The sequence below is a fragment of the Ixodes scapularis genome, unplaced genomic scaffold (assembly GCF_016920785.2).
Source record: "Ixodes scapularis isolate PalLabHiFi unplaced genomic scaffold, ASM1692078v2 PGA_scaffold6__148_contigs__length_123643588, whole genome shotgun sequence".
Taxonomy (NCBI): Eukaryota; Metazoa; Arthropoda; class Arachnida; order Ixodida; family Ixodidae; genus Ixodes; species Ixodes scapularis.
Window position 1 is genome coordinate 64356405 of NW_024609881.1, and position 12096 is coordinate 64368500.

Consider the following 12096-nt stretch of genomic DNA (forward strand, 5'->3'; position numbering starts at 1 on the left):
GTCTTAAATGCCTTTAGCCTACGCCGGCAGTTTGCGCAGTGTCTCGCGTTCGAACGCCGGACGCCAGCGTTCAGCGTTCGAACGCGTTCGAAACGTGAGTATAGATTCTAAGGCAGCCAGCCTTCGCACCTACCCACTAGCCGTTCGTCGCTGAGCTCGGCGCTCAGATGTTCCTTCGCGCTCTCTTCTCCTCCTCTCCCTTTGTTTCTCTCCGTATAGTCACGGCCAGGATGAGAACGGCAGGGACGAGTTCCAGTTAGATAACGCTTTGGCGTCTCATGGGCCTCGCGTGTGCAGGCACTGTCAAAGCACCACGAAAAGCAACGAGCGAAAGCGAGAGAGGCACTGCCATTCTTATACTCTTTTTTTTTTTACTAAGTCTGTTCCTTCTATTATAGACAACTTGAATCACTCCTTGGAACAGTATGGTCAGGCTGCTCTTTCACCATACACGCTCGTAGTAATCTCGCATTTTATGTATGTGCGAAACTCGCGGTAATTCTCATGGCCTTACTACACCAACAGCTATGTCATGCATCTGTCTCTCCTTACGTTTCTAGCAATAGTGGAGCTACTTGGTACATTTCGGTCCTTGTAGCTCTCGCGCCGTAAAACTCCGATCAATCGATCGATTTGGCATCATTTCGTCCGCAAATCAAAAATAAAAATGCGAAAGAGTCTAACCTTTAACGGCTATAATTTTGCTCGCGTGCTTTCGACGACTTTTGAATTGAGAAGGTCGTATTTATGAACATATGAGCCACCTTCCAGCCTCATTGCTGTACATATACACGCGTTAGAATTGCCGAGGTGCAGCGGCATCCCACGCTGCGCTGGTAAGCGAGCGAACCGTCTGACCTGCAACAAAGTTTATAATTTTCTCTTTTTTATTTCAGAATACAGAATGCAACCTTTGTCGTAATGCACGTTACCCCGCTCGAGGCCGAAAATATAACTCCAAAAGTAGCCACGCTTCCCAACCCGAAAGATGATCTGGTACAGGAAACATTTCATTTCTGATCCATTAAACTGCGCCGTCAATTGAGAGTTCGCAATGCAACTGGAAGGTATTGCGTACCGCTAAACGTTTCCGTTTGAAGTGTTTATTTTTGACCCAAAAGTAAAACGTATATGTTTTTGTTTTGTTTTTATTGAGGCGTTTTCGGCATGAATTAGATTCAAGCACTTATACCCTTTCTCGCGATCGTTACTATCCTTCGTTTCATCCCAAGTCCGTGCGCGAGCAATATCAGGAACACGTGGGCCCAAACAACCTTTTTGAGAAGCGTTGGATGACTGCATTCCTTGCGTTCTTATGCATGTGTCTGCGCCAGCTGATCCAGTTCAGCGCGAAAACTATAGTTGTTGACTCCGTTCGGTGCGTTTGCGTGTAGAGGGAAGGGGGGCGACCAGCCCCCATCCCTCCCCCCGTCTCTTTTCTGTGCTCTCTTGCTTTGACGCCACGTACTTTCACTTTCAGGACAAGTCCTTAGCAAGTCTTAGCGGGGATGTGAGCAAGTTCAAGTTTTGCGCCATGCTCACTGCGAGTGTTTTCAAAGGGTCGGACGGTGCACTGTTGGAAAAACCAGGGGACCCAGTAAAGAATCTTTCCTCTGTGGCCGTACAAAAAGTGAGCTACTGCTTTATCTGTAGCAGCTTGCCTCCCATGAACAAACTATTTTAAATACGTCTTAAGGCCCAAACGAACATTTGCGCTTGAGTTCGTTTGACTGGGAAGCGTCAAGGAACGGAAGCGAGTCACCGGCAGCACATCTGTGCTTCGCATGAAGCGTGGAATCCAACTCAAGGAGTAGCTTGGCACGCGACATATCTAGCAGAGAGGTTCCGGTTTCTCGCAGCCGCAACGCAGTCAAGCGCACTCAAACGCTCTCATACGCAATCGTTGGTAAGAGCCTTTACAAATCACTGGCTGGTATGGTCCTGCTAGCTAGGACAAATATCTAAAGAAAAGAAAATTGTATTATGTTTAGTAGTTTGTATACTAATTCCCTACCGAAAAATGCGGTATAACTTTTCACTATCCGGATTATGGAACCGGAAATTTGTAACAGGAAACCCGCAATCCAGATTGCAGACAAAGGAATAATCTCTGAATTTGAAAGCCTAATTCCAGACAGAGTCCAGATAGAATCCAGATAGATTTCCGGTTCCATATTCCGGATAGCGAAAAGTTATACCGGATTTTTCGGTAGAGAAGCGTCTGTCTGCACCTAACGAACTCTGTAACTGTAGAAATTATTCCGAGAAAACTTACTTTACATATTCTAGTACTCTTTCTTTAATGTTGTGCCTTCCCAAAAAAATAATGCAAAATTCGCGGTGGCTTAGCTCGGCTATGCTAGGATATACTTAGCGTGAGCTTAAGCACACAAAATTAGAGGTGCTATCAAACGGCTCCGGTGCAGCGTTAGACATGGCTACTGCGTAAGGGAGGCGCACAGCTGGACACGTGGTGGCGCCAGTGCGTCTGCCGCGGCTATGACGTCACTCCTCTGGAAGGCGCAGACCGGCGAGGAGCGCTTTGCGACGGCGGAAAAAGCGCGCGTCGGCGGCGGCTTAGGCGCGCCTGTTGTGCGCCGTGTGACGTCACTGCTCCTCGCGCATGCGCAGCACGGCTCTTTGGGAGACACGCGAAACTGCTCAACCTCGGCCAATGTAGCTAACGCTACAAAACAAAAATACAATTCATGCACGTGCAGAGTGGAATGCCGATCGCTCTGAGAAGTAGGACGATTATCAATTAGTTTGCACGGAGCTCTCCATGCTCGAGCTAAGCTATCGTTCCGCGTTAGTACTAACTGCTGAGCTTTTATCTTTCTAGGATATATGCAACACATCGCCAGTGCTCGACCCCACGGCAATGGCTTTATACAGCGTCGTCAGGTCGAACTTCTACGGATTCGATAACCCGACCACGATTGCCACAAAGGTATGAAGCGCGACAGTAACAACGTTGATAACAAAACGTACGGCCGGATTGTTTGGGTGAAATATAGGGTCAACATGCATTTAAAATGAGTTTTTTTTTTTTTTTTTGCTATACTTTGTTTTAATCTAAGTGCTACATAATCAAGCAGCTCCAAAAGTGCGGCGTCATGGCGCTGTTCGCTTTTGCGCGTTTGCTGCCAGCGGCCAAACCAATCACGCGGATGAAAAATTACGCTAGATTTATCGTGCTGACAAAGACGAGGGGCGCATACTGTGCCCTGCACAAACCCCAGAAAGGCACTATTTTTATTATCTTTTTCTTTTTTTTTTACAGTAGTTTTTTGAGTTTTTCTTTATCTTTCCCCGGTGAATTTATCAAAAAAAAAAAAAAAAGAGAAAACTTGGTTTGCATTAAAAAAAAAAATAATTGCGTAGAGCTTCCGCCGTGTCGCTCGTTCGTGACGGTCTCTCCTGACAGTTGCATCGTAGAGAACGACCCATAAAACACATTCGGCGTTAAAAGCGCAGAGTCATTCAGCCTACGCTGCGAGTGATTGGTTTGTAGCCGGTGACAGCGGAGACGCAATAGGGACGTGACAGTGCAATTTTGGGCGCTGCTTTGATTGGCTTTGTTGAGTCGTGCAGTGTGGGCTGCGTGTCATACTTGGGCCTCATTTACACAGACGGTTTAACCGCAATCGCGAAGCGGTTATTATCTGGTCGGATACTTCTTTTACAAGTCACGACAGCAAACCCAAATGACAAATTCAATTCCGCTGGAACAAAATGGCGTCATTCAGTTCAAACCTCTGCTGTGCGCCGCCCATTCGCTTCCGGCTTCCTAAAACCTGTACCGTCACGCAGTCGGCGCATCAAAGAATGTTGCTACTTGCAGGAAGGTCTTTTCGGGGCTTTTTGTTCAGTGCAGTTTCAAGCTCGTTCGATGATGAAAACAAGCGGATTCGCGTCGAGGTTGCGATTCGAATGCCGGCGTGATTGCAGCATTCAGCCGGGGTCACAGCACCATCGCAAAAAAGACAGTCTGCAACCACGAGTCATCGCAATAGACCCCTTCCGAAAGGCACGCCCCGATCATTAGAAGGTGAAATGGCGGAACGACTGAATCGAGGAACTGCAGCCCCGTCGGTGCTATTTCAGGAGTAATAGGGAATGACATTTAATATTAGATAAAACAGAAAAAACAAAACGTCGTAAAATTAGGTCAACCACTGTCAACCGCACACAGACACTCGTCTGGAGGTAACGAAGAGATGTTGCCGGGTAGCAGATTCCAACGTTTGATTGATCCAGGGAGCAAAATGTATTTAAACCTGTCGGTACGTGCATAAAACGGCGAATTTTTTTGGTCATGGTGGCTCCTTGTTGATGACGCTATGTGAAACCTCACATATGGGTCTAATTAGGTGAGACGTGGCGAGTTAACCGGACCGTATAGGACTTTAAGACTCCTAAGAAACGTTGAACTGTCCGCGTCGCGGGCTGCTTGACGTTCGATCTCTTCGTTCGTGTTCTGCGGAGGTTGAGCAGGCTACGAGCCCTGGTATTCCCTAGTTCTCACAGTGGAAGATAACACACAAAGGGTAAACATCCTAAACAGCCAATTAAAGCAAAAACTTCCAAGAAAAGTCGGCGAACTCCGAATGCTCAATGCTGGTGGGAAGTCACGCTGACCGGGTTTCCACAGCTCAGGCGGGTGGCCGAAATTTCTGGCCGGTAGGGGTCGCTCGATTCGCAAAATGGCGGCGGCCAGAGAGCTCTTTTTGCAAAGGTCTATGCTGACCAAGCCTGACAGATCGCCACGAGAAGCGGCTGCCAAAATGAAAAAAAGTGAAGCGGCAGACAACGAATATGAGAGGGGAGCCATGTGACTGGCGATTCGATGCTGCGAGACGCCGAAACACACTTCTCCCGAGCGAACAAGTGTATTTCGGGTCCTCGCTCCTGGAGAAACTGTGCGCTGACGTACAGGTTCCCCGAAAAATGGCTCTTTGATGTTTTGTGCTCCCTGATCTTCGCTCTACAAATCTACGACCGGGCACTTAATGACTCCATCGTCAAACTGCCAGGCTTTGTGAGTATAAAGGAGGCTATGGTTCATCTTTTGAAGGTACGTGTAACACGATATTCGAACAGTATTGTCCAGAACGCGATGAGCAAGCGTTCCAAAATGCCTCTTTGGCGCGTTGGAACGCAAGGTGTGGATAGCCAATCAGAGGGCAACTTAGAGAACGCCCTGAAAAAGTGCAATTACGAGGCAGTCAAGCGTGCGCCGTCAATTGGATGAGGTCGAGGGGAAACAAGAGCGCGCGGCCATATTTGGCGGGTGCAGAAGCGCACCCGATGTGCAAGGAGCAGACGAACTTGCTTGTCGTATATCCCCTTGAGCAACGCAAACGGCGCCCCGCGCTTTCGAGTTGCTGACGAGGTTGTGCTAAATTTTGTTTACCGCTTCACTTTGCTCAAACGTGTTTGAGACCTGCCACTGAAACACACGCACTGGGAACGGTCCGTTGTGACGCTTCGACCGCGACGAACGCTGGCTTGAACACCGCGCCAGAAGCTCTGCGCTTCAATCCGTTCATACAACAATTACTTCCGCCGTTGAGGCACGAAGCTAGGGTCAATGACGAAACAGTATCTAAGCAACAAGCGTAGTGCAAGTGCCAAGTTTTACATAATGTGGCGCACTCCGTAAACAACTTTACAAAAACTCAAGCATGTTTCCCATGGAGAAGCGTGCAAAACCGGGACGGCGACAGGCTCACATTTGCCGCATATTGAGGAGCCATCTGGTGTCGCCGCCTGCAACCAAGGAAAGGCCTTTATCTTGCAGCTGTGACGCGTGCAGTGTCCACACCTGAGGCAAAGGGTGCCATGCCACGCTTAGGCATGCATGACTGGTAGGTGTGCTATCAGTGGTTATCAGAAGCGAGCTCAAGCGGTCACGAGTGTAATGGTTTGGTAGAACGATGGAACCAAACGTTCAAGGGAATGTTGAGACAGGTAATTGCTGAACATACGAGAGGATGGGACAGGTATGTACCCTGCCTGCTGTGGGCATACCGAGAAAAAACCAAGCGAAACGACAGGGGTGTCGCCATTCGAGTTAATGTATGGTCGTGTTCCTAGTGGTCCTCTGGCTATTCTTGAAAAATCCTGGACGGGAGAATGGACTCCCCCAGTGACGTTAAATCAAGACGCAGAAAAATATCTTCTGGACCTGAGGAGGCAAATGATGAGTCTAGGAAAAATAGCGGACGAACGGGCACAGGGACAGCAACGGGCGTATGCCACACAGTACAACCCAAGGGCAGTGCCGAAGCCATTTCAAAAAGGAGAAGTGGTGCCAATGTTAAACACAGAAGCTAGAAGCAAAATGGAGGCCAGGTGTGTGGGTCCGACAACGATTGTTGAACGGAAGAGGGACAACAGCTACGCTGTTAAGCTAAAGGGAGGACAGAGGAAGTGGGTACATGCTAATAAGTTGCGTCCCTACTAAGCTAGAACAAACGCTGTGGCGGTGATTGTTGAAGATCGGGACTTTGGGAGCGTGGAAAAGACCCCATGTGACGAAAAATAAAATCAAAGTAGCACGGTATGTCAGACGGGTATCCAGCTAACGAACTTGAGTGAGGGACAAAGGCAACAGGTACTCAATTTGGTAAAAGAACGGAAAGCGGCATTTTCAAATACGCCAGAAAGGAGCGCGATGGGACGGCACAAAAAAACGCTGATTGAAAATGCTTCAATGAAAAGGATCTATGCCTACCGGGTCTCCATGAAACTTCGAGAAAAAGTGGATCGTCAGATACAACATTTGATAGGTTGGGGACTGATCAATCCAACAGAGTCCAGTTTTGCACATCCGGTTGTATGTGTCGCCAAGAAGGACGGGAAAGTTAGGTTGTATATATATTATACGCAATTAATCTCGCTAATTGAAACGGACGTCTTTCCAATGCAAAATGTAAAAGAACTCTTGTGGCGCGTAGCAAAAGCCCAATTCATCTCGGTCTTGAACCTAACCAGAGGGTACTGGCAAATCAGAATGGAAAAAAGTCTCAGCACTGTACCGCGTTCGTAATTGATCAAGGCCAGTACGCGTGGACTGTAATGCCGTATGGGCTTAAAAATTCAGCAGCGACGTTCCAAAGAACAATGAACGAGGTGTTAAGACCTCATGCAATGTATGCCTGCGCATACTATGATGACATCGCAGTTTTGTCTAGCAGTTGGCAAGAACACGTGGAACCGCTTGGCAAGGTGCTAGCGACATTAGAAGCTTCCGGGCTTACAATCAACCTGTACAAATGTCGGTTCGAACAAGGCAGAGTAAAGTACCTAGGCCATGAAGTAGGCTCTGGATTTTACGCACCAGACCCAGAAAGGGTTGCCGCGATTCAGAACTTAAGACTGCCAGAGAACAAAAAACAGTTGAGGAGTCTCTTAAGATTGATTAACTTTTATCGAGATTATATTGAAGGGTATTCAGAGATAGTGCTTCCACTGACAGTGTTGACGAGGAAGGAAGCACCGAATGCACTCCCATCGGGTGAAAAAGAACAAGACGCCTTTGAAACGGCGAAGAGGAAATTGATAGAACTGCCGAAACTTGCAGCCCCATCTTGGACGTGGAGGTTTATTTTGTCGACAGACGCGTCGGAAAGAGCTTTCGCCGCGTGCTTATCGCAGAAGAGCGACGGCGGGAAAGAACTGCCGGTTTTCTTCTTGAGCCGAAAGTTGAGTGGTACACAGAGTAGGTGGTCAACAATCGAGAGTGAAACATTTGCAATTGTGTGGGCACTAGAACATTTGGGAACTTGGTTGTTCGGATCGGAAATTTTGGTTCGCTCTGATCACAATCCATTGCGGTACGTAGGAACATTGCCTTTAAACAGCGGACGATTAACACGCTGGGCATTTTCCTTGCAAAAGTATAGTCTACAGATAGAAAATGTGAAGGGGACCAAAAATGTGCCGGCAGACGCCCTATCTCGACTGGGTCGGGCCTGAGCGTTTTGGGGATGTAGCGAGTCGAAACAGTCGGGTTGTTCAAAGTGCAAAGTGACGCGGTTTTTGTAACTATCGTTTATTTTACCCGTTATTCGGGTCTCTTCTACTATATGCATTCTATTTGTTGGAAAAAAAAGAGTGTGAAGTGACTCTGTTTTTGTAACTACTGTTTATTTTCCTCGTCATTCGGGTGCCTTCCACTATGTATCATGATTTGTGTACTACATGCTGTGTATGTAGGCCTCTGTTATCCTAATAATGTGTAAAAAAAAAGGGTTTCAGATAAAGGATAGACATGTCATGCCACGCTTAGGCGTGCATGACTGGTAGGTATGCTATCAGTGGTTATCGGAAGCGAGCTCAAGCGGTCACGAGGGTGATGTTGATAGCGGATGGAACAGGCTTATAAATAAGCCGGAAAGGTTTTTTTTGGCTAGGTTAGATCCGGGCGTGGTGACGGAAGGGTGTATCTCGACACGACGGGATAGAATAAATCATCTGAAACTATTTGAACAAGAGTCTTCACTAAGGGATGCGTGTTTGGAGGGTAAAGAAACGAGCGAGGTGCTCGAACAGGAGAGGGATCTGCACGTCGTAAAGCCCCTCGCGCGACTCCAACGACGCAACACCTTTGAACTCGCGAACAGATCTCAGCTACATTCTCTCTTCCACCTTGCCTTCGTCCACGGTGGAAGAGACACATTTAGGTGATGACTCAGGCCACTCATTTTTTCGGGGAGCGAGCGACCAGATCGTGTTCGGAGCTAGCCTCGAACCAGGAGTAGTTTGTTCCGCACCGCCGTGGAGGGTGCTGAGGTATGAGGTCTCTCCTCGGCGGCCAAGGTGTTGGTGGCGTAGCCTGCTCGGCTTTCTTGCGGTGTGGTGGTGCGGTGGTGGTGTGCGGCCAGTGGCCGGGTTCGTGTTTTGCTTTGGTGCTGTGTCGATCACAGGTGCCACCATCGTGCACGAAGGCGAGCCTTAACCAGAAGAAGAGGAAGAAGGGAGAGAACACAAATTTACGGACTCTGACGACCTTGGTGGCGGTGGTGAGGTACAACAAAAAGTGTTGAGCGAGAGAATTCGGGACCACCGCTGGGAGAAACAACTGGAGCGGTCGGTTTGAGAGGGATCCTATGCTTGGCGCCATCTATCCCCGTGCGAGTAAAGCGCTCGGTGCGCCGAACATAATGTGGTCGCCACGTCGGACACAGACTCATCACCTAAATGTTTCTGCACCGTGCCTTGGTCACAGGTGTTTTCTAGCTGCAACACAGAAAACGTGCGCACTATCACGATAACATATACATCTATAAAAACTTAAATGCTTCTCAAAATGTATGAGCAAGCTCGTGCGCGTGATCCACGAGAATGAAAGATTACGACACTGTCGTTTCCAGGACTATAACGAATTTAACAAAAAGTACTGCGCCATGTAGTCATATACGTCATTGACGCGAACAGATACTTCAAACCTGAAATCAAAATTAATTCGTGCGATAATGCAAATTTGAGCTTTCAGATTTCAAATGTAGTGTCTGGAAAGCATTTTCTATTTTTTGTTTGTATAAGAATATAAGTTTGTGGTGTCAAAAATACCTTAAGAAAACTGCGTTATTTATTCGCTCGTTCAGCACAAATTCTTTCTCGTTTTTCCTCAATTTTAGGTGAGGAGCATACTGAAAGCCCACACAACATTTTGTATTTTGATTTACAACGTCCATCATGACGACATTCCCAACACCTGCGCCAGGGGAAAATTTGCGCTCACAACGGCCGCGAGAAATGCCTTCGACAACACCTAGAGTCATCGGAGTCCTCCCATCATTAGCAGATTCCCCATTCAGTGTATGTGTTTTGATGCAACTGGAAGCATCTCAAAGGAGTTCATTTTAAGGTGCATTTGAGACTCGCTCAGTATACCTCTCTTTTGCTGGCGAGGGGAAGACATGTATACTGGACGATGTATACAACAAATAATGCTACACAACGAATAAACGACTTGTGTGAAGATCACCCATATAAAAAAGTATATTTAGAAGTTGATTCGTGCTTCATTCCTGCTAGTATACAGGATCCGAAAAGTGGAGGGTCAGCATAACGTCTTCAGCGTTTCATGACGGCACCACGCGACCAAAGTGGTCGCTACATTTTTACCACCATATTCAGTGAATTGCGTTCACTTTCAGCACGGCGAACTTGGGCTCACGTCGCAAGAGATCCACCATTGCAGCAGGGCTCCCTCATCTTTTTATGGGTGGAAACAAACGTTGGTTTTTCATCCGTGCTGGGAAGGAGATCGAATAGTCACGCCTCTAGCGTACCGCTTTAGCTCTGGGTCATAAACCGAGTTTTCTTGTTTGTTTCCGATCAAAGAAATCGAAGACGACGATTCGAAGGCCGCTACTCGTGCGACCATAGCACTGCTCAGATCAGTGCGCTCGTACCCAGACCGTGCTAGGGAAGGTTCAATTGCTTTGTTATGCTATGTTAGTAAACATTGGGCTGTGGGGAGAACCAGCTTGATAAAGCATCCCCTAGAGTTCGATCTCCTGCCCAATACCTGCTCTAATTTTAATGTTTGTGTTGATACCGTCAGGCAAACATCGAAGGACTGGCTAACGCAAGTGTTACGCATAGGCCAATGCACACGCGCGCACACATTCGCGCACACAAGAACGGAATGCATTTCGTGAAAGGTCCGCATTCTTAACTCCTGTCGCATGCAAGTTTCCGCGATCCATTACGTAGGTCATAACATGTGAGCACATTATATTTTATAGAAGTAGTAGTAACTAAGTTGTATGTGTTCATACAGCCGGAAGTTAGTCATACTTAATGGGTGTCCGGTGTCTCAGCTCTAGATGAGTAATTTAGTCCGTGCGGTAGAAAGGCTTGCTTGGGGTCTCTGATGTGTACCACACAGTATTGATACACCATTGCACGTCGGTACGATGCTTATATAAATCGAAACAGACATGGGTGCGAATTGAACCTAGGATCCATGGTTTCTGCAGCACGAGTTTTTGCTGCACGTGCTCCCAGAGCTGAGGTGGGCTACCTCATCTCGGTCACCGGTCGCCCTATTTAGTTGTGTGTGAACGTTCATTTGTACATGAACATATTGCCCCGCGACGGAGCGCTGCGTCCGTGTTACCTCTTTGCCTGGTCCGCGTCTTTTCGTGCTGTTTTTAATTAAGAAATGGCTTTTCGTGTGGGAGACAGGCACAATAACCGTTAAGCCACGCGCGCAGCTGGCCAAGTAGGCAGCGCGCGCGTGGCCTAACGTTTATTGTGCCTGTCTCGCACGCGAAGAGCCAGTTCTTAATTAAAAACAGCACGAAAAGACGTGGACCAGGCAAAGAGGTAACACGGACGCAGCGCTGACTTACAACTGAGTTTATTGATCGCAAAATCGCAATATAGACTTGCGTTGTCACGAACAAAAGAGAAGAAAGAATTCAGCCCAGATGAAACAACGCCAACAAAAAATAAAAAGGCGCCATGACACAGCCGTACAGAGCAATTCTTAAAAAAACGAGCAAGTCACGGAATTAGAAAATTTATCTCTTTGCCTGATAGGGCCGCAGAAGGACTGCTTACACATGCTGCGCCCAGCCTCGCTATCCCAAGAGCCTCCAGAATTTCACGAGTAAGCTGGTCCCTATGACGCTTAACAACCTCACGCCGTTGGAAGTCGGGTAGGCAACTAATCTCGCGGCAATGAATGCCCAGATGACCAGACACGGTTCTGGAGACAGTGTAATACCCTTGTTACACGGGCACACTTAACTGCAGTTACGCTAAACCACAATTAGCGCACAATACTTGCCGACAACATTCTGCGGCGATGCAGTCAGAGCTATGGGCGAACGTGCGCTTGAGCATCTTGAGCACCCATCAAAGCAGTGCGCGTGCGCTCTTCACTTCTTATGGAATAGCTGTCCGAGTGTATAGTGCGGTATCAGTGGTGCCGCGTAACAGCAGTTAAGCTGAGTTAACCGCGGTTAACTGTGCCCGTGTAACAGGGGTATAAGCGTGCTCTCTTAAACTGTCATTGAGACAGCGGCCCGTCTGGCGTACGTAGCGCTTGACACATGTCAGAGGGAGAAAATA

The 12096-nt window shown here is 47.8% G+C and overlaps 1 protein-coding gene across 1 annotated transcript; it reads left to right on the top strand.

The window, feature by feature from the left end:
* Positions 1-1462: 1462 nt before the first annotated feature.
* Positions 1463-9917, top strand: LOC121048369. Its single transcript, XM_040504614.1, has 3 exons — positions 1463-1630; positions 2843-2950; positions 9648-9917. Exons 1-3 carry the CDS (start codon positions 1535-1537, stop codon positions 9783-9785), a joined length of 342 nt encoding a protein of 113 aa, XP_040360548.1. The 5' UTR covers positions 1463-1534; the 3' UTR covers positions 9786-9917.
* The last annotated feature ends 2179 nt before the right edge of the window (positions 9918-12096 follow it).